General features: G+C 38.1%; 1 protein-coding gene across 2 annotated transcripts in view; it reads right to left on the bottom strand.

Annotated features, from left to right (window-relative positions):
• SLK (STE20 like kinase) overlaps positions 1-23,393 on the bottom strand; it is a 53,840-nt gene that overhangs the window by 20,270 nt on the left and 10,177 nt on the right. For both annotated transcript variants that reach the window (XM_059661312.1, XM_059661313.1), the window contains exons 2-12: positions 21,156-21,320; positions 19,115-19,163; positions 18,634-18,783; positions 13,636-13,708; positions 13,282-13,476; positions 10,451-10,532; positions 9,142-9,270; positions 7,432-8,787; positions 5,049-5,179; positions 4,698-4,821; positions 1,157-1,336 (exon numbers count right to left, since the gene is read on the bottom strand). In XM_059661312.1, the coding sequence (XP_059517295.1) occupies positions 1,157-1,336; positions 4,698-4,821; positions 5,049-5,179; positions 7,432-8,787; positions 9,142-9,270; positions 10,451-10,532; positions 13,282-13,476; positions 13,636-13,708; positions 18,634-18,783; positions 19,115-19,163; positions 21,156-21,320 (2,634 nt within the window). The remainder of the gene's footprint in view (positions 1-1,156; positions 1,337-4,697; positions 4,822-5,048; positions 5,180-7,431; positions 8,788-9,141; positions 9,271-10,450; positions 10,533-13,281; positions 13,477-13,635; positions 13,709-18,633; positions 18,784-19,114; positions 19,164-21,155; positions 21,321-23,393) is intronic.

Here is a 23,393-nt window from a genome sequence, read left to right as displayed (position 1 = left end):
TCCTCTCTGAAATGAAAATATATATCTATATTTTTAAATAACCTCTCAATGAAAACTACCCACGGTTTCAAGAGAATTAACATGTAGCCTCAGTAAAAGTCATACACCATGATATACAAAGCCATTTTATGTAAAATATGTGACAAAACAGTAATTTTTAGAAATGATAGCCACATCAAATAAAATTATATACCATTTCATTCATCTTTACCTAAAGAAATCATTGAAGACACTATATTTATTAATGTTTGATTCTATCCTTTTTAAAGTAGATCCTCAAGTTCAGCAATATGATGTTCAATTTTCTGCATAATTTAAATGTTAAAGTCAATGGAGCTGGGTATTTGAAACATACAAAAGTGAAAATGCATTCACTAGTTTGGTTGAGATGTTTTGGTTCCATCCTAATAGATATATCATAATTATTGTTCCTGGGTCCTTTATAATCATGAAAAGGTACTTCTCCTCCTACACTAAAGGTACAGAATAAATCATAAAATTATCTCTTAAAGCTGCTAATATATAAAGCTCTCTTAGTTTGGGGAGAAAAAGACATACTAATCCAATATATAAGTCTTCTTCCTCAATCAATGACAATCTTACACACCACAAACAAGATTCTACCGCAATATGGAATAGTTTCAGGAAAAATGAAAAAATTCATCCTATTCAAATGATTTTACAGATGTTTTCTACCTTTGATTCTTCAAAGTATCTCACAATTTGATGAATTTGAATTTCAGATTATTTAGCTTTTGTTTCGGTACAATGTCAAAGAGAGGCAATTAACTTAATAAAAAGAATATTTTAAGTATGAATTAAATATATTATTGCCTCCTACAAACATAACACTAAGTTTTCTTGAAAAAATACTTCTGTAATAGGCCTTAAATGTTGTATTAATAAAAGAGAAATGATAATTTGGAAGAAAAATGAAGACTTGGTTCAACGTGTAGCTGGATACTTACTGGCAGATTGTGAACTTGAATAGGCCATTAAAACCTCTTCTACTCCAGCCTCCTGATCAGTAAAATGGGTTAACACCTGACCTTACTACTAACCTACATGACTGCTGGGAAGATAACAAAAAAAAAAAAAGAGTCCTATTTAACTAATAAAAGTAGCTTGAATAATTAAAAACAGTAGTTACACTTACCTCCTTTTTTCGGTTCTTCAATATATTCTGAAATTTGGACAATTCTCTCTCTTGTTCTCCTTTAATGCGTTTGGCTTCATCTCGCAAGCGATTTGTGTGTTCTTGTTCTAGACGTTCAATAGTCTGTTTCTGCTGTTTTTCTAGATTCTCAATTTCTTGGTCATATTGTCGCTTTTTGCTCTGTAAAACAATGTAGCTCAAGATCATTTTATTTTTCTATCACTCATATTAACTATTATAATGAAGATGTTTACTAAGAGGACATAACTAGCATTTTAATTTAGATGTAATGAATATAACCTTTGTAGTACTGAACAAGTCAAATGAACTAAAATATATAATTTTTCAAAAAGTCATGCATTTCTTTTCTTCTAACATGGAAAATAAATACAGTTGACCCCTAAGTAGGTTTGAATTGTACAGGTCCACTCATATACAGATTCTTTTTTTCCCATAAATATACAGTTGGCCCTCTGTATCCCTGGATTTCACATCTGCACATTCAACCAATCACAAATTGAAAACAGTATTTTCAACCCATGGATGGGAATCCATGGATGCAGAAGGCCTATTGTATGCATTGTTCTATATCTTCAGATTTTGGTATCCATGGGGGGGGCGGGGGGCGGCGCGCGGCGCGGTCCTGAAACCAATCCTCCGCAGATACCCAGGGACAACTGCAGTACAACTGCAGTTAGGTTTTTAAGAAGTTACAAGTTAAACATGGATTTTCTACTGCACAAGGGAAGGGGCAGGGCTGCAGGTTCATGCCCCTAAAACCCTGCACTGTTCAAGGGTCAGCTGTACATTTTTCTATTATACAAGCAGTAGAATGTTGCAAATTTTTAGAGAATCCAGGAGAATATCCAATTTCTATGAAGTACTAAAGTAAAAAATATATATTTATACAATACTAGAGGCCCGGTGCACGAAATTTGTGCAGGGGGTGGGATGTTCCTCAGCCCGGCCTGCAACCTCTCCATTGTGGGACCCTTGGGGGATGTCCGACTGCCAGTTTAGGCCCCATCCCGGCAGTCAAACATCCCTCTTGCAATCTGGGACCACTGGCTCCTAACTGCTCACCTGCCTGCCTGCCTGTCTGATCACCCCTAACCATTCTACCTGCCTGCCTGATCACCCTTAACTGCCTCTGCTTGCCAGCCTGATCGCCCCCTAGATGCTCCCCTGCCAGCCTGATCACTCCTAACCACCTCTGCCTTGGCTCCGCCACAGTGGCTTTGTCCAGAAGATGTCCAGTCGACCCAGTCTAATTAGCAAAATACCCTTTTATTAGTATAACTATTGGCCTGGTGCACAAAAATTTGTGCACTCAGGAGGGTCCCTCAGCCCGGCCTGTGCCCTCTTGCAGTCTGGGACCCCTCAGGGGATGACCACCTGCTGGCTTAAGCCCGCTCTCCGGGGGATTGGGCCTAAGCTGGCAGTCAGACATCCCTCTGGCGGCCCGGGAGCCCTCAGGGGATGTTCACTTGCCAGTGGGGAGCAGGCCTAGCTGCAGTTGGACATCCTTAGTGCTGCTGAGGAGGCGGGAGGGGCTCCCACCACCACCGCTGTACTGGCAGCCGTCAGCCTGGCTTGTGGCTGAGCAGAGCTCCCCCGTGGGAGCACAATGATCACCAGGGGCAGCTCCTGCATTGAGCATCTGCCCCCTGGTGGTCAGTGTGTGTCATAGTGACCATTCCCAGTCTTTCTGCTGTTAGGGTCAGTTTGCTATTTACCCTTTTATTATATTGGATAGAGGCCTGGTGCATGGGTGGGGACCAGCTGGTTTGCCCTTCAGGGTGGGGGTCCCCACTGGGGTGCCACTGGGGTGCCTGGCCAGCCTGGGTGAGGGGCTGATGGCTGTTTGCAGGCTGGTCAAGCCTCCCACCCAGTGGGGACCCTTACCCCATGGAGGTTTGGCCAGCCTGGATGAGGGGCTAATGGCTGTTTGCAGGCTGGCCACACCCCCTTTAGGGTGGGAGGTCCCCACTGGGGTGCCTGGCCAGTCTGGGTGAGGGGCTGAGGGCCATTTTCAGGCTGGCCAAACCTCCCCGGCGACGGAAGCTCCCAGCCTCTCTCTTTTTCTTTTTTTTTTCTGGGATTTATTTATCTTCTATAATTGAAACTTTGTAGCCTGGAGTGGAGCTCAGAGCCTGGCCAGGGCTTGGCTTCCTCCATCGCCAGGGGCAACCCAAGGCTCCAGCTCCGTGGCCACAGCCAGCTGAAAGCAGGTAACGGGGGTTTATTTATCTTCTATAATTGAAACTTTGTTGCTTTGAGTGGAGCTCAGAGCCAGCCGCGGCTGGAAAGCTTGGCTTCCTCCATCATTGGGGCAACCAAGCCTCCTGCTTGCTCCAGCTCCGTGGCTGCCAGCCGCCATCTTGGTCGAGTTAATTTGCATATAGTCACTTGGATTGGCTGGTGGGTGAGGCTAAGGCGTAGCAAAGGTATGGTCAATTTGCATGTTTGTCTTTTATTAGTGCAGACGTTTGATAAGTCAAAGGTCTTATCTGAAGTCTATTTTAATTATGTACCATTGTCATTTTCAGATTTACCCTCCTTCATTAATTTCTTAAAATAATCATATCATTGAAACAAATCTTTTGGAATTATAAATCTACGCTTTCAACAAAAGATTGCTGCTTATATAAAACTTGAATAACATTGCAATTTTGGATAAGAGAGTTAAATATTTGTAAAGGGTGTTTTCTTTAACATATTAAAAAGCAAAACATTCTGAAAAATATCTGGGGGGAAAAAGAAACACAGCTTTTATAAGGTTCTGGAAAATAGAATATAAGTACTATAAAAATACTCAGTAAGAAAAAAAGTTCATTATTTTCTTAGGAATTCTGTTATGATCCAACAAATGTAATCAATAATACTGCACTTCACACAAAACAATTCTTAGCACTTACGAACGAAAACAGCAAAAGAACTATGTTTAAAGCATAAACACTGTAACATTTCAAATTATTCTTTTTCTAACCTACATTAAGCTAGATGTTCAACATAAGTTATCAAAATGTTTTACCACATTACTAATTCCTTTTTTAACTTTGGGCACAAGGTTAAACCAAGACTCAGTTACAATTACCCTTGACTAATCAGCACTAATTTATCTAGCAGCTGTGAATTGCCAGAGAAGTAAGTTTGTTTTGAAAAAGCCCCCAAGAAGTTCTAATACTCAGCAAGGTTTAAAGATAACTGTTCTAGGCTGGCTTAAAATCTTGGATTCCAAATCTGAGGTCAAACTGTAACAATGAAAAATGATCCAGCAATAGGCACACCAAAGAACTTTGTAAACCATCTTCATGATTCCAGGTTTTCATGACGAATTTTAATCAAGGAAAAATGAGGACACCGATTACACTCTAAGTCAGTGATAGGAAGACTAGAATAGACCCTTTTGGGCAAAAATACATCATAAAGTCAGAAAAATCTAGTCATCAGAGAACAAGATCTAAAACCACTAGTGGGTTTTTTCTTAAAGCATCGAATTTCATAATTAACAAAATGGTACAAGTATTTAAGACTTTACCATCATTTCTTGCTCAAAACGCCGGAAGATTTGCTCTCGCTGCTGCTGCAGTTTGCTATTGAGCTGTTGTTGGGCTCTTTGCTCTTCTTTTTGAAGAAATCTTAATTCCCGAAGTTCCTGGCGTCTGAATAAAATGTCATAGTGATGATAGAGACAGAAAATAAAAGTTACACCTTTGAAATAATGCTTTTAGAAAAAAAAAACTTTAAAAGTAATTTTTTTCAAACATAAAAGTAATAAAAGAATGGTCCAAAATTAGCCAAGTCTTTATTCCCTTCTCTAGTCTTCAGCCTTTGCAGAGACTAAAAAGAAGTCACAAAACCAGTTTTAATTATGTTGTTCTCTACTCACCTAAGAAACCTCAATTCTTCAGTTTTGGAATCACTATCTGTAACTATCTTTGATGTTGTTACACTCACTTCTACACCATCAACAATAAATTTGCGTGTTTTCTTCAATGTTTTCTTTTGTCTTCTTGTTTCCTGAGTGAGATTTTATTTTAGTTAGGCTTTATATGAGCAATACGAGATAGAAAGCATTTTTCTTCTTTAAAAAAAAAAAATTGAACAGCCATTAAGACTACACATATAAAGAATATAAAGCAGTAAGACTCACATGTAGAACCAGTTACATCATCTTATACCTCATTTAACTTTCACATGACTTTACAGATGAAATCTAAATTTTTTCAAGTGAAAGTATGACTTCATGATGTGCATGTATCATTTTTATGATACCACATCATAATCAGATAAGGATTCTTACAGTGGTAAGGATCAATTTACCTAAGTAACTAATTAGTGTAACTTTTACATGTTAACCATTATTTTTTCTTCCTCTTTTCACCTTGTAGGTTCTCAGATACCTCTGCTTTCAGTTCTAGAACCACTGACAAAACAAAATTGAATTCCTGGGGCTCAGCCCTTAAAGACTCTAAATCAATAGGGTTAAGGATAGCTGGGAATTTGTATTTTGAAAAGGCTCCCAGGTAATTTTTAAACACTGCCAGGACTAGGAATCAAAAGCTATTTCATCAGCAACCATATCAACAGCTCTGCTCTCCATTTCAGGGCTGGAAATGAATGCGTGATTTTAGAGTTACTAGCAAGATAGCACTCTCTACTGCACCTCAAAAGAACCATATTTGCCCACTAGCTATTGCCTAGTATTCTTTTTTTTTTTCCAAACTAAAAGAGAAAGTTTATTTATAAAGATACAAAGGTAGTAGAAGTGAGCCAGTGGACTGCTAAGCTCAGGAAACAAGTTACAGAGGCAGAGGGTCCTTGGAGCTTAGGAGAGGGAAAAGAGAAAGGTAACATGCCTGGAGGGAAACCCGAGAGGAAGAACTGCCTACCACTCTTTAAGACCAAACTCTTAAAAAAAAAAAAAAATGACCAAACTCTTGATTCCTCAACTGATATCCAAATGTTTTTTAAATGTAAACAAATAATAGAAGTATAACACTCCTACAAATACATAAACATGGTAAAAATATAAATATTGAGAGCAGATGATTACTAGGTTTTGATATGGGGGAAAGCTTAGAAAGCAGAGGGAGCAAAAGTAGAATGTGAAAATACTAAACTCAAAATGCATTAGGATTTTAAACTGTCTTTGTCACTTTCCAGTCACCTTTTTGCAATCCCTTTATTGTTCTATTCTCCAGGCTTCCAGTTTCCTCTCCTCCCCCTAAGCACCCTAACCAGGCTTCCTCTAAAATCTAAAGTGGGCTTGCCCCCAAAACAGGTCTACATCCCCATAACCTCCAAACTTTCCATTTCTTCAGATCCTACTAAAATATCCATAATTAACATGACCTTAATTCTCAAACTATTTGCATTTTTAAAAAATTAGTATATTTTTATAGTGTAACTTAAAAAGTTACCATACATAGTTACATTACTCAGTAAGTCAGTGAATGGACTTCTGATTAATAGAATTTCAGTCAGTGAAACAAAATAAACTGAAGACAATCTAGGCAAGGCGTAATAATCTGGGGCAGATAGGCAGGCTGATTAGTCATACCCTAGTCTTGTCCCTAAGGTCGGTTTTTCTAAGTTGTTTCTGCTTTTCACAGTCTTGTCTTCTGCTACCTGTCAACCCAAACTCTTTGTCCACGGTTCACCTGCATCAAAATTCCATGGGGTCTTTTGTTACAAATACTGATTCTTGGGCCCCACTCCATACTCCTGCATAGCTCCCCTCTGCTAAGTCTTAAGCACACTAATATTTAGGAGCTGCAAGTGTTCTGGGTTTTAGTTTTGTTTGTTTCCCTACAATGGTTCTCATGGCAGTAGTGATGGCTATGACTGAGGAAGAAGCAACAGTGGTCATCTGTGTGGGCCAGTGGTAAATCAAGGACTGTTTACACCCTAAACGTGCTTTAAAAAAGATCATTCTTTCTCAATTCTCTCATATACTATTGATTCTTGCTAAAATAGTATCTACCTATTAACAATAAGAGAACCCAAATCACACTAAGCAATAATATATACTGCTTATATCAAGTTGGCAAAAATAAGTAGGTACCACCAAAAAACTTAAAGGTCACATCCACAACTTCTCTCCTTGGTTCTGTTAATTGATTGCCTTTGTAGGCCTTAAGTATTTTATAGGAGAAATCAATACTACACTGATTTAGTGCTGCCTTATTTTCAAGACATCAGTTTCACATAAACTCTAAAACTGCCAAAATGACAAAGAAAAACCCAAACAAGGACCCATGTACACTTACTTGTAAAGATATTGATCCACTGTCTTTAGTTTTGCTTAGGAAGCTAGAGATAGATAAATTCAAGTCAATGCTACTATTATCAGCAGTAGAACCAGTGCCTGAATCAGTATCATTTTCCTTTTGAATCTCAGATTCTGGTAGCAACATGGTTTCAATTTTTGATAAAGCACCTATTTCCCCTTTATTTTCTGCACCATCAGAGTTGATATTAATACTAGGTATTGGAACAGGCTGAGGTTCACTGGGCTGTGAAGTGGCAGTAACGTCAGGTTCTGTTTTCATTGGCACTTCACATGGAATCTCTTTTTGCTCTGATTCTGTCAGCGTAGTGGCTTCATGAGCATCCTGTGTTTCACTTCCTGAAGCCTTTTCGTCAGTATGAATCACTGCACTTCTGACTTCTATTTCTTCAGTGTTACTTGACTCAGTAATTTCAACTTCATTTGTCCTGGGTTCCTCAGTGGTCTCCACTATGTTCTCGGAACTGCTGATTAACTGTTTCTTGCCTTTGCCTTCTATAGATTTTTGATCTATCTCATTAGTTTCAACTATTTCTCTAAGAGAAACTTCCTCAGTACCACCAACCTCAGGACCCTCCATGGGTCTACTTGCTAATTCCTGACCTGCTTCAACCATTTCTTTCCCATCATTACTCTGAGCGTCCTTAGCTTTGTTTTCAACTGCCTTCTGAGCAACATCTATGACCTCACTTGTTCCTATTGCATTACTTGTATCACTGATCACATCTTTTTTCATTTTCTCATCTTTTCCCAAATTCTCTTGGGTGTCTTCTTTTGTAAGCTCAACTTCACTGTCAATTGTTTGAATATCTGCCTCTTTTTCTCCAGTCTCTTGAGAAACTAAATCCATTGTTTGAATAGTAGTATCTTTAATTTCTTCTTCAGATTTTATAACCTTATTTTCAAATATCTGTTGCTTTTCCTGATCCCTTTCTTCCTCAGGTTTCAGACTCTGTTCAATATTTGTTTCTACAGTTATATTACTCTCTTTTCCTTCGTTGATTGACTTCATGTCTACTCTTTCTTGGTCTTCTGTGTCAGGCAGATTTTCAAGCTTGGGTCTCTTCTCCTCTCTCCCATTTTCCTCGGTTATTATTGTTCTAGTATGGAGTTCATCCATAGTTCCTAAATGTTCATCAATACCCTCCACAGCTTTTCCAGGCTCTTCAGTAGTGGGTTTTTCATTAAGAACTCTGCTGTTAAATTTATCTTCAGGAGTATTACGTTCTGTTTTTTCTGAGACAGATTCCAAAATACAAGCATTTTGTGAAAGTTTATCTTCTTCAGAGCTGGCAATGCTGAGGTCAGAGGAGGCACGCTTACTTGCAGGTATTGGCTGAAAAAGATTTTATATATTTTTAGTGTTAAAACAAGATGGTAACCAAAACAACATTTTATTTTTTTTTTACGTACTTATATTTTAAAGTTATTTACTTCATATATAATGATTTAGTATATTTATCCAGTAAAACTGATGAAGTTATAAAAGTAGTTTAAAGAACTGACTAATCTTCACATAATACATATGACAAAGATGGATAGCAAGAGTAAACTTGCTATTAATCTTCACCTCTAAAATTAAAGGTTTGTACTGCTACTCATCAATTAATCCTTAAATACAGGTATAATCATACCTCAAAACCCAACTCTAAAAATTACCTAAATAAAATTTCCTTTCTATTATACTGACCAGAGAATTTTCTGTTTCTTCATCCTCCTCCTCCTCTTTACCATCTTCAACTTCTTCTGTTACTTCAGCCTTTGCCTCTGCAATCAATTCTCGGACTGGTTTGTTGGAATCCACAGTAACAAAAGGATGCTATTAAATCATTAAAAAGAGCATGCTCAGTAACATCTGAAATGCTTGCTCAAAGAAGTAAGTTTCAAAACATAAAACACATTATTATATGGTAAAAATATAAACACATAGGTAGGAAAAATATAAACACTATCAAGTAATATTACATTTAGGAAAGAAGAAGGTAAAGGGGATTGAACAGGGGCCTGCAACCCCTACTTGTACCTTTTTAAAGAATCTGAAGGAAATATGTCAAAAATAATGACATTATATCTGTAAGTACACGTACTTTTGTGTATGTTTGAAAATCTTGTAATAGAAAAATTAAATTAAAATTTAAAGTATGTTCAAGTTAATTGTACAATACCAGTTCTTAAAAAGTAGCAATACATATAAATCCAGTTTAAAGCCTCAATAAAATAACAAAAATTTTAAAGTTAAAAGTGTCTACAAACACCTGCTTTTTTGACATGGTTCTAATATTCTTTTTTATTTATTTAAATTCTTTATTGTTTAAAGTATTACAAAAGTCCCCTTTTTCCCCCATTTACCTCTCCCCAGCCACTCCCACTCCCCAGCACATGCCCTCACCCCAATACTGTCTGTGTCTATTGGTTATGCTCATGGTTCTAATATTCTTAAAAGAAGACACTTTATTATCTCTGTGTACTTGGCACTTAACAGTGTCTGTCACAGACTAAGGCTTTCAAATGTGGAGGTAGTAAAATAATAAAAGTAAGTGTGTCCCAGGGAATTCTTATTGCTTCCCCCCTCCCATCACATAAATACTTATAACTAACTTTTCCTATAACTCAACCTAACAGTAAGTGCCTCAATATTTGCCATTCTTTTTGTTCACCTGTAATATTAATTATTTCACTAAGTTTTATTTCAATAGTATAAACAGGTTCTGCTATAAATCAAAATTATCCAATCACTTTAACACTATTTTAACAACATTTATCCTCAAGAGAGATGAGAAACAAAATGAAAGCAACTAACAAAGCGGAAATAACTAACAAAATGAAAGAACACAAACTCTATCAAAAAAGCACAGAAGGAATGACTTATAAGTTCAATACCTTTTAGCAATGGCAGCATCTATATGTTGGTAAAATAAATGTTAACTACTATAATGTATTTTGAGTTTCCACAAGGAAACTCAAGTGGAAAAGAGCACAATGAATGAATCTTATCTTACCTGTAGTAGCTGAGATGTTGTCCACCTGGAATCCACATTTTTTTCCAAGCATTTCTTTAGAAAGTCCTTAAAATTCGAAGACCTTCAAAATAAAATTTTAATGACATTCTATTTTACTTTCGTGTTTTTAAAATCAAACAAAACTCTAATAAATTACGTTTCATTATGTATGCAATAGTATTCAGCATAAAAAACTAGTTAATGAGATTAAGATTTTATTAGTTATCCTATCTAATAAAAGAGAAAAATGGTAATTGGCATACGAGCTACCCTTTTCATTGGCTAATCAGGGCTATATGCAAATTAACTGCCAACTAAGATTGGCAGTTAACTGCCAACAAGATGGCGGTTAATTTGCATATGTAGGCACAATGCAGGGAGGCGAAAGGGAAAGCAGGAAGAAGCCCCCTGCCACTGACAGTGATCGGAAACCCAGGGGGGAGCTAAGAGCTGGGGGGCAGGGCAAAGGCGGCCCTGGGGCCGCCTTTGCCCTGCCCCCCAGCCATGATCGGAGAATCAGGTGCCTTTGCCGCCCTGGCCAGTGATAGCAGGAAGTAGGGGTGGAGCCAGCAATGGGAGCTGGGCATGGTCGAAGCTGGCAGTCCCGGGAGCTATGGGTCCCATGCCTGGGCCTAAAGCGGAGCCCATGATCGCGGGGCCGCTGCAGCTGCGGGTCCCCGCTGCCCGGGCCGGACGCCTCAGCCAGAGGTGTTAGGCCTGGGCAGGGGCGGAGCCTGCAACCACGGGGAGCTGGGGGTCCCCTGCCCAGGCCTGACACCTCTGCCAGAGGCCTCAGGCCTGGTCAAGGGGCCGATCCGGTGATTGGTGATCGGAGGGTGATGAGGGTCAACTCCTCTGGCCGAGGCATCAGGCCTGGGGGGGGGGCGAAGCCGGGGATTGGGGGGATATGATGGTCCCCTTGCCCAGGCCTGAAGCCTGGGTCAGAGGCGTCAGGCTTGGGCGGGGGGTGGAGCAAGCGATCAGAGGGAGATGGGGGTCCCCTGCCCAGGCATGATTCCTGGGCCAGAGGCCTCAGGCCTGGGCGGGGGCCAGAGCCAGTGATCGGGGGGAGATGGGGAGGCGTCAGGCCTGGGCAAGGGGCCGAACAGGCGATCGGAGGGTGATGGGGGTCTACGCCTCTGGCCGAGGCATCAGGCCTGGGCTAGGGGCAGAACCAGTGATGGGGAAAATGAGGGTCCCCTGCCCAGGCCTGATGCCTCCGTCAGAGGCGTCAGGCCTGGGCAAGGGGCCGATCCTGCGATTGGAGGGTGATGGGGGTCAACGCCTGAGGGCTCCCAGTATGTGAGAGGGGGCAGGCTGGGCTGAGGGACACTCCCCCTTCCCCCACACACACACCCAGTGCACGAATTTCGTGCACCGGGCCCCTAGTCTATAATAAAAGCATAATATGCTAATTAGACCAGACAGCTGAACGACCTTCTGGACGTCATTCCAGATGAAGCCGCATCAGCAGGGGACGAGGCCGAGGCAGTTAGGGGTGATCAGGCAGGCAGGCAAGCAGTTAGGGACAATCAGGCCGGCAGGCAAGTGGTTAGGGGTGATCAGGCAGGCGAGCAGTTAGGAGCCAGCAGTCCCGGATTGTGAGAGGGATGTCCGACTGCCAGTTTAGGCCCATGGGGGATCAGACATCCCCCAAGGGGTCCCAGAATGGAGAGGGTGCAGGCCAGGCTGAGGAAAACCACCCCCTTCACCCTGTGCATGATTTTCGTGCACTGGGCCTCTAGTTTATTTTTAAATACAATTTAGACATGTAAGTAAGTAGATTCAAAGTTTTAACCAATGAGATATAACCATATATTCACAAGTATGCCAAGTCACAAAAATTCTTCTATATTAAATTCCACAAATATAGATCAAACAGATATATGCCTCACTTTCTCACAGTACAGAAAATACTATTTTCGTGTAGAACTCAAGTCACTGGTATCTTCTAATTTATAGGAAAAGCCCTGGCCAGTGTGGTTCAGCTGGTTGAAGAGTAGTCCTGGCAACTGAAGGTCATAGGTTTGATTCCTAACTTAGGTCATGGCACATACCTAAGTTGTGGGTTTGATCCACTGTCAATGTGTCTCTCTCACATCGATGTTTCTTTCTTTCTCTCTCCCTCTCTCTCATCTTCCTTCCCTCTCGAAAATTGATTTTTTTTAAAGTTATGGGACCCTAGCCAGTTTTGCTCAGTGGATAGAGCCAAAGGGTCCCAAGTTCGCCGAAACCGGTTTGGCTCAGTGGATAGAGCGTCGGCTTGCGGACTGAAAGGTCCCAGGTTCGATTCCGGTCAAGGGCATGTACCTGGGTTGCGGGCACATCCCCAGTAGGAGATGTGCAGGAGGCAGCTGATCGATGTTTCTCTCTCATCGATGTTTCTAACTCTCTTTCTCTCTCCCTTCCTCTTTGTAAAAAATCAATAAAATATATTTAAAAAAAAAAAAAAAAAAGGGTCCCAAGTTCAATTCCAGTCAAGGGCTCATATCTCGATGCAGGTACCCGCCCCACCCAGCCCGTTCAGGGCATGTGCAGGCAACCAATAGATGTGTTTCTCTGACAATGACATTTCTCTCTGTCCTTCCCTCTCTCTTTCACTCTCTCTAATAAATCAATGGAAAAATATCCTCGGGTGAGGATTAAAAAAAAAAAGTTATGGGAAAAGTCAGTTATAAGAGTTTAAATGGTCCTTACGTCTTGAAACTATACCAAAAATCAGTTTTCTACTTCATATAGTCTTTGTACCATAAATTTAAATATTCTTAGAAAGTTGGAAGAATAAAGCGTCAAGTTTTGCTTCTTAAAAAACTTTGTTTAGAATATTTTACCATTTTGATGGTTGTGCTAATGTAGGAGGCTCAGATTTTGCTATTTTTAGCAGCACTCGCATTGGGTTTAATTCATGATGTGGTGGTTCTATCTCAGCCATTTCTATTAAAGTGATACCCAGGGACCAAACATCAGCTTTGTAGTCATAGGGTCTGTCCTTCGATGTTTCACACATGACTACCTCAGGAGCCATCCTATGAAAACAGAAAATTGAAAGTTAAGATGTTTAACTTAAGAATAGTGATTGCAACCCTCATAAAAGAGAGACAGGATCACTAATTACGTGAACAAATTAGTGAGTATAATAACTGTTGACATAACTAATCTGTAAATCCATAAAAATGAATACATACCAATATGGTGTGCCAATAAAGGAATCTCTTCTTTGAATTGTCCTTGTGTTTTTTGCTGATACTCCAAAATCCGCTTGAAATAAATAATTATACAGAAGTGTTAATGATAGTTGTTTAAGCAAAGTTCCTGATACTCCAAAATCCGCTTGAAATAAATAATTATACAGAAGTGTTAATGATAGTTGTTTAAGCAAAGTTTGGGAAAGCATATCAAGTCCTTCATAAGGCCATTCTTATTAAAGGGTAAGAAAAATAACTTCTCTACCATCCTAATTTTGACCACTCTCTTCCTATCACACCTACTCACCAAAAATGATGCAGAAAAGATTCCATCATTAACACACTTAATACTGCCATCTTTATACATCTTCAGTTCACAAATTCTCCAGAATTGAAGAACAAGATTGTAACTTTAAAACAGACCAGTCTATCCACTTCAAAACAAATGTCAACTAGTGCTATATTATATTGAATCAATAGATATAAACATTTTTCTATAGTGTGAAAAACAGAAATTATACCAAAGCAGCCTTTATGATAGCATATGGCTTGCTAACTTCCTCAGAAAATTATATTACAAAGAAAAAAATTAGGAACCGTGTTTTCTGATTTAAATTATAGAGCACAGAGATTAAAAATGGCGGCGGAGTAAGTGGATGCTACTACACAGACATGTTCCGAGAACCAAACTAGAATTACAACTAAAATACAAAAAACAAACAAACAAACAAAACCCTGAATAATCAACTGAAGACTAGCTGGAGAGAACCCTAATAACCAAGGACGGAAAGTGGAGACTGCATAGAGACTGAGAGAGGAAGGGATAGAGAAAAAAAACATCGAAATGGGAGTGTAACATCAATCAGCTGCCTCCTGCACGCTCCCTACAGGTGTCGAGCCAACAACCCAGGCATGTGCCCTGACCAGGAATCCAACCAGCAACCTTTCAGGACATGCACAACCAACTGAAACACACCAGCCAGAGCTGTATTTATAATTTTGGCAGATATTGCTAAATTGCTTGCCCCTTCCCTTGTGGTAGGCAAAATAATGGTCCCCAAAGATGTCCAAATCCTTATCCTCTAAACTGAGTACATCACAGCACTTCACATAAGGGATTTTGCAGATGTGATTAATCAAGACAGGGAAATTATCCTGAATTATCCAGCTGTGTCACTGAGATCCCAAGGTTCCTTATAAGAAGGAAAGGAGGTTCTGAATCAGAGGAAGAGAAGATGCTAGGTTTGAAGATGGAGGATGGACCATAAGTCAAAGAATGTAGGCAGCCTCCAGAAGCTTTTGCTAAAGAAATGGATTATCCCTTGGAGTCTCTAAAAGGAATGCAGCCCCGCCAACACCTTAACATTAGGACTTCTGACCTTCAGAACTGTAAGAGAATAAATCTGTATTGTTTTAAGCCACTCAAAAATAAAAAATATAGATACAGAGGCAGAGCTGCCTCAAACAGATTGTCAAACTGCAGCGGGAAGGCCGGGGAGGGTTGGGGGGCAGGAGGGAGGGGGGTAAGAGATCAACCAAAGGACTTGTATGCATGCATATAAGCATAACCAATGGACATAAGATACTGGGGGGTAGGGGAGGCCAGGGGATTGTCAAGGGCGGGGGAAAAAAAGGACACATATGTAATACCCTTTGTAATACTTTAAGCAATAAAATAAATAAAAAATAAATAAAAATTTTTAGAGAACAGCACCAATATAAAGCCATTGTTAAACACCATCTTTTAAGTTTACAGCTCAGACAACCATTAATAGTAACATAAAACTGCTATTGCTGCCTAAATTACCTCATTCCATACATATATCTATCTTTCAAGGTTTCATATTTGACATGCCACAATTCTCAAAATTAAATATCAAAATCCAGCATTTAGTACTTATGCCCCAAGGTCTGGCACAGTAAATGGTAGCTACTATTATTAACCACTAGAGGCCCAGTGCACGAAATTCATGCACAGAGGTGGGGGGGGGGGTCCCCTCAGCCAGCTTGCACCCTCTCCAATCTCAGACCCCTCAGGGGATGTCCAACTGCCGGTTTAGGCCCGATCCCAGGATCAGGCCTAAACCGGCAGTCGGACATCCCTCTCACAATCCTAGACCACTGGCTCCTAATCGCTCACCTGCCTGCCTGCCTGGTCGCCCCACACAGCCTGCTTGTTCAGTCGTTTGGTCTTCTCTCACTAACCCCCCTGCCAGCCTGGTCATAGGCAGCCATCTTGTGAGGGCATGACGATCAATTTGTATATTACCTATTTATTATATAGGATATCTATAATTCTAATTTTTGTGATATTTTGTTGATAGAACTTAAAACTCATTAAGTCCTGCTTTGTAATCTAATTATTTGTGTTTATTATATGGTTCTCTCTCTCTCTTTTTTTTTTTTTTTTTTGACCATGTAGTTCTCCTGCTTAAACATAAATAAGCAGCTACCAATTGCCTGTGGAATGAAGTTCAAGCTTCCTAATGTAGTGTACAAAATCTTTCATTACATTAGATATTTAATTAATGTTTTATAATTAAATTAATAAATGAGTAAGCAAACAGAACACATTATACTTGGAATATATTATTTACAGAAGATACAATATAGAATTATTCAGAACTCCTCACCCCTATTTCCACCCCCCACCTCCTCTATTTATAAGCTTCTCTTATATTCCTGGAGGAAGGAGTTGAGATCACGATATGAAATTCTGCCAGAAGAGGTTCTGGACTCAGGTAAAGTCAGCTCAGTGATTATTCCATTGTTTTCCTAGAACCTACTAACACTATTCTTTTTAACTCTCTCCCCTATGAACATAACTGAGGAAGGGGGTCCAGAAACAGGCCTAAACAACAACTGTTTACTGTCAACATTCATACCTCTCCAAGCACTCTAATGAACAGGAGGTACAAAAGACATCTTTGTTTTTTCTGTGCAAAGGGAAAAATTAAGTTTGCTATGTGCTTCATATTTCTACTTATAATGATGCGGAATATACACACTAGTCTGTTAAAATAGCATTTTACATACTTACTTTCATTTGCAATTATGTGTACCCAGGAAGATCATAAAAATTGGGGTATTGTAATATGGTTCTTGAGGATAGCATAATTCTATACTTCTTCATATATTGAACAGGGTATAAAAGAAATGGAAGGTTCTCTATATTTTCAAATTAATTAAACAGAAATTGAAACTATTTTTAATGTCAACCAACTCAAAACTATTTGGCATTCCTAAATCTTCAAAAACATACTTATTTTTTAAAGTATACATTATTTTACACAACAGTATATTCTTATATTCAAATAAGGTTTTAATACATTTACAGAAAAACAATCACCAAAAATGAATCAAAATTATAACATAACTATTTCAAAATGAGCTACGAGACTTCAAAAAATGATGTAAGACAATCCTAGCTGGGTGGCTCAATTGGTTGGAGCGTTGTCCTGTATACCAAAAGGTTGTGGGTTCAATTCCCAGTCAGGGAACAGATTTGGTCCCTAGTTGGGGAGCATGTGGGAGGCAACCAATCAATGTTTTTCACATCAACGTTTCTCTCTCTCTCTCTCTTCCCTCCCAATTCCTCTCTATTAAAGAAAAAAAATCAAGCGCTAGACCAGTGATGGCAAACCTTTTGAGCTCAGCGTGTCAGCATTTTGAAAAACCCCAACTTAACTCTGGTGTCGTGTCACATATAGAAATTTTTTGATATTTGCAACCATAATAAAACAAAGATTTATATTTTTGATATTTATTTTATATATTTAAATGCCATTTAACAAAGAAAAATCAACCAAAAAAATGAGTTCACATGTCACCTCTGACACGCGTGTCATAGGTTCGCCATCACTGCCCTAGACGGTTTGGTAGAGCATTGGCCTGAGAACTGAAAGGTCCCAGGTTCGATTCTGGTCAAGGGGACATGCCCGGGTTGTGGGCTTGATCTCCAGTGTGGGACTTGTGGGAGGCAGCCGATCAATGATTCTCTCTCATCATGGATGTTTCTATCTCTCTCTCTCTCCCTCTTCCTTCCTCTCTGAAATCAATAAAAAAATATATTTTTAAATCAATAAAATATATCCTTAAGTGAGGTAAAACATAAAAGAATAACATTAAGTCAGAATTACAAAAACTCAGAAATGAGGTGGCAAAACTTGAGAAAATTAGAAATAAAAAATCACTTAGAAAAAAAGACTAAATTAAGAGGAATGCAATAGCAGATAAACAAATTCATACCCATTACCACTCCACACCCGTAACAAATATTAGCAAGGACATGGAGAAATTGGAATCCTTGTGCATTGCTGATATGAATGTAAAATGGTGCAACTACTATAGGAAATTACATGGTAGTTCCTCAAAAAAATTAGCACAGAATCACCATATAATCCAGCAATTCCACTTTTGGAATACCCAAAAGAATTGAAATCAAGGATTCAAACAGGTATTTGTACACCCATGTCCATAGTAACATTATTCACAAGAGCCAAAAGGTAGAAGCAACCAAAGTGTCCATCAATGGATGAAAGGATAAACCAAATGTGGTATATACTAGTACATATAAGAAAATACTATTTAGCTTTTTAAAGGAAGGAAATTGACACACGCTACAAAATAGATGAACCTTGAAGACATGCTAAGTAAAATAAGCCAGACACGAAAGGACAAATATTGTCTGATTCCATTTATATGAGGTACCTAGAGTTGTCAAATTCATAGAAAGAAAAAGTTAACAGTGGTTGCCAGAGGTTGTTGGGGAGAGAGCAATGAGGAGCTAATGTTTAAAGAGTTTCAGTTGGAGAAGATGAAAAGTTTTGGATAGTGCTGATAGTTGTACAATCATGTGAATGAACTTAATGGTACAGAATTGTTACACTTAAAAATGGTTAAATGGTAAATTTTGTTAAGTATATTTCACCATAATAAAAAAATGAAGAAAGATAAAAAGCACAAATTCAAATGTCTTATTTAAGGAAATAAACTTACCCAACTTAATATCTCCATCTAGGGTAAAAAGAATGTTGCCAGCCTTTAGATCTCTGTGGATGATTTTATTATCATGTAAGTAGTTCAATGCCTCTAAGGTCTGTTTACAAACTACTTGTATTTGGGACTCAGTTAATGGTCGCTCAAGTTCTGTAAGGAAAAAGTAAACAAATCTGCATTTTTACACAGTGAAAACATGTCAGCAGGCTCTTACTTTTACCATCATTGGCAAGGATCTTATACAGTGAATTTATTTTAGAAGAACTGAATATCTACAAGATTACTTTCCTCACATATTATACTCATCATTTAATTTTAGAATTTTATTACAATTGTCTAAGAATATAAAAATATAATTAAGCTGATTTCTTAACTGATTGAACTTCACCTAACAATAAGATATATGTATAAATGTTTGAAATCCATCAATTTTTATTAAGTGTAATTTAAGATATGAACGTAAAGGAAAAAAGGTATTTACCAAGCATCACAGCATCCACTGCTCCACCTGCACAAAATTCAATGAGGATCTGCAGGCAAATAAAAAAGCATGTGTTTAATACAGCACTGAGTTTGAGTATTTTTTCTTCAATTTAGCAAAAGGGATAAAAAAAATAACTGTCAAATTAACTGGACTATGGAAATAATATTATGCTAACCATAAAAGTGTTAAAAGTGTTGAGTCTTAATGATAACCATTTGAGAAAGCACACAGAGAGCACATTCTGGAAGTATGTGCTTTTTTGTTAATCACCATTTTTAGCGTGTCTGCTTCTCTAAAATAACCAGGCATAGAATTTTTCTTCAGGATAGTATTTTTTTAATTTATTGATTTGAGAGACAGAGAGAGAGAGAGAGTGAGAGAGAGAAACATGGACCCACTTTCCCACTCATTTATGCATTCATTGGTTGTCTTTTGTGTGTGCCTTGACTGGGGATCAAACCCGCTATCTTAATGTATAGGGACAACACTCTAACTGAGCAACCCAGCCAGGGCCAGGTAGTATTATATATCCATTTCATCACTACTGAATGGTTTTATTATTTTCATTTTTAAGATAACTATTGTGATTTAAGTGATCAAATGTAGTATTTGTAGCTTTACTAATAGGAATAAGTTAAAAAAAAAAAAAAAAACACGATATACACAGAACCTTCAGATCCTAGCTCAATTATCACTTCCTGATGGATGCCTTCCCAGACCTCCCTGGTACATACCAACACATACCTTCCTTCTTAACCCTTATCACAGTTGTAATTTTGACTATGTTGCTTTGGTTAATTAATGTCTACCTCTCCCACTAACCTGTCCCTTCACAGTTGTCGAACTTTTTATTATATAATAGTGTTGAATAAATATCTTATCTCTTTATTAAATTGTCTAGGAGTTCATTTTTATTATAATCTCTGGAAACATTTTTTAAGAGACCTGATCAGCTACATTAAAAGATATCACAGTAATTATAAATATAACTTTTTAAAATTACAAATATTAACAAATTACGTACCTGTTTTGTTTTCCCTCTATATAACAATAACAATTTATTTTTCACAGATGTTTGCCAATTACAAATTGTTTTTAAATGCATTATATCATTTAAAAAATAATTTGGGAGGTAAGTCATTAACTCATCCTATAATGAGTACACAGACTCATAAAAGTTAATTGATTTATTTAAGCTCCTAGAAACACCAGGATCGAAAAATATAGGCCTTTGATTCCTAGTCAGGTATTACTTGTACTACCTACTCTTCTGTCATAACACTTTGCTTCTTCCTTCAAGGAGAAAAACTCCATTTCAAAAACCCCTCTTGATTAAATTAGTGTTGGTGCAGAGCAAGAGACTGGTTACTATAATAAACATTAATTTTTATATCTATTTGTGTAATATTTTCTAAAAATGAACATAATTTATACATATAGCCTGAACCACTTATATCATGTACTAAAGCTGGGCCTGATTTTATAAGGTAAATATTTAACATTTCTAGTAAGCATTTTATAATTTATTACGTGATTTAGAAAAAATTTAGGGTAATAAAATTATAAACAAAAGAAGTTTTTAAAATTTTTAAGTAAATGCTAAGATTTTAAAAAATGAGAGAAGGCTATCTAATTTCATAGTTTAGGAAATTTAATATTCTAATCAAGTTTCTCCATTTGGGTCCAATGTCAAACAATCATGAAATATGGTACAATCTGAAATACACATCTGAATACACGGGTGGGCAAAGTAGGTTTACAGTTGTGAGTAGCAAAACACAGAGTTAATAAAGCTATTGTAATAATCATAACTTTCATGTCTTTTTCCATATGAGTAAATGTAAACCTGCTTTTGCCCACCCCTGTATCTGTTGAAGGGTAATTATGTTGTCAATGACCCTCTCATCCGCAGATAACTCTCAACACAAGTAACTAAACAAAAGAGGTTATATACAAAATAGGCTTTCAAAACTTATAAACCTCTTTAGGACAATTAATTCATTTTGACTACTCCTACAGATCAACAGAAAATACTTACCCAAAGATTGTTCTCATAATAGAAGGCATCTAGAAGTTTGACTATATTTGGGTGATCACAAGATGCTAAAATATCAATTTCAACCATGTAATCTTCAAGTTCTTCTTCAGATTTGGTGTCAATCACCTTTGCAGCAGCTAAAACATTGGTCTCTTTATTCTGGGCCTAAAAATGTAAGATCAAAAATATCCCAATGCATACTTGTTTATTTTATTTTTAATAAACTTCATTTTTTAGAATAGTTTTAGGTTCACAGCAAAGTTGAGCAGAAAGTACAAAGTTTCCATATACTCCCTGCTTCTACACATGCAGAGCCTCCCGCACTATCAAGATTCTGCACCAGAATGGTACATCTGTTACAATTAATGGCCGCTTGACACATCATTATCACTCACGGACCACTGTTTACATTTGGTGTACATTCAATCGATTTTGACAAATGTTATGACATGTGTCCACCACTATATTATACAAAATAGTTTCACTGCCTTAAAAATCCTCTATACACTACCTGTTCATCCCTCCCTTCTTCATAACCCCTGGCAGCCACTGATCTTTCACTCCATAGTTTTGCTTTTCCAGAATGTCATCTTGTTGGAATCACATAGTATATAGCCTTTCAGATTGGCTTCTTTCACTTAGTAACATACGTTTAAGATTGATTCCTCCATGTCTTTTCATGGTCTGACAACTCATTTCTTTTTAGCACTAAATAATAGTTCATTACATAGATGTGCGAATTTATTTATCCATTCACCTACTGAAAGCATCTTGGTTGTTTCCAAGTTTCAGCAATTATGAATAAAGCTGCTACAAACATACATGTGCTGGTTTTTGTGTGGACATAAGTTTTCAACCCCTTTGGGTAAATACCAAGGAGCACAATTACTGGATCATATGGTAAAAATATGTTTAGTTGTGTAAGAAACTGCCAAACTGTCTCCCATTTTTCACTCCCACCAGCAATGAATGAGAGTTCCTACTGTGCCACATTCTTGACAGCATTTGGTGTTGTCAATGTTTTGGATTTTCACCATTCTAACATGGGTGTATAGTGGTATCTACTTGTTTTAATGACATATGGTATTGAGCATCTTTTAATGTATTCACTGACCATCTGTAAATCTTTGGTGAGATGTCTGCCCAGATCTTTTGCCCATTTTTAATCAGATTGTTGGTTTTCTAATAGTTAAGTTTTAAGAGTTCTTTATTTGAATAGTAGGTTATCAGATATATTTTGTAAATATTTTCTCCCATTAGTGGCTTGTCTCTATTTGTACCCTAGAGGCCCAGTGCATGAAATTCATGCTCTTGGGGGTGGAGGGGGTTCCTCAGCCCAGCCTGCACCCTCTCACAGTCTGAGAGCCCTCACTCTGAGGTTTAGAATAAAAAAACTCTTGCAAAAGAACAAGGAACCCAAACTATGGGTGAGAGCTTCCCTGGATCCACTGTGATTCCAAGAAGTAGAGGTGAAATCAGCGAGGAGGTGCATAGAGAAACACGCATCTGCAGGGGCTGCCTCTGCATGAGGAGAGAGGACAGACTCCTACTGTGAGGAGCCCCAGCAGCTCCTGTCTCCTCTCCACTGGGCAGGTGCCACAGAGGTAGGAGAGGCTCCCACCACCACTGCTGCGCTCGCCAGCCGTGAGCCCAGCTTCTGGCTGAGTGGCGCTCCCCCTGTGGGAACGCACTGACCACCCGGAGACAGCTCCTGCGTTGAGTATCTGCTCCCTGGTGGTCAGTGCTCATAATAGCGACCAGTCATTCCATTGTTTGGTCAATTTGCATATTAGCCTTTTATTATATGAGATGCTTATTTTGGAAAGATAGCCTAAACATAAATATTAATTAATGCATGCTATGCACCATGCTAAGTGCATATCTTAATCAGATCTTAAAATACTAATTAGGTTTTTAAAAAAACATTTCAATATTATGCTATCATTTCAGCAAAACTAAATATATTTCTTAAAAAAAAAACACCAGAAAAAAATACCAAACTTTTAAAAGCTACTAATAAGTGTTTCAAATTATAAATAAAAGTCCAAATCCCACTTTTAAGAATTGATCATAAGGAGGTAATTTTATAAAATAAAAAATATGCAAGTGTAAAAATATTCATCAAAGTACTATTTACAATAAGAAAAATGAATCAACCTAAATGTCCATTCACAAGAACCTGCTTAAATTATTCAATATAACTCTACAATGAGACATTACACAGCCAAAATGAATTGA

The sequence above is a fragment of the Myotis daubentonii genome, chromosome 13 (assembly GCF_963259705.1).
Source record: "Myotis daubentonii chromosome 13, mMyoDau2.1, whole genome shotgun sequence".
NCBI lineage: Eukaryota > Metazoa > Chordata > Mammalia > Chiroptera > Vespertilionidae > Myotis > Myotis daubentonii.
The sequence above is the reverse complement of the archived record's forward strand: the minus strand, read 5'-3'. Positions and strand labels throughout refer to the sequence as shown.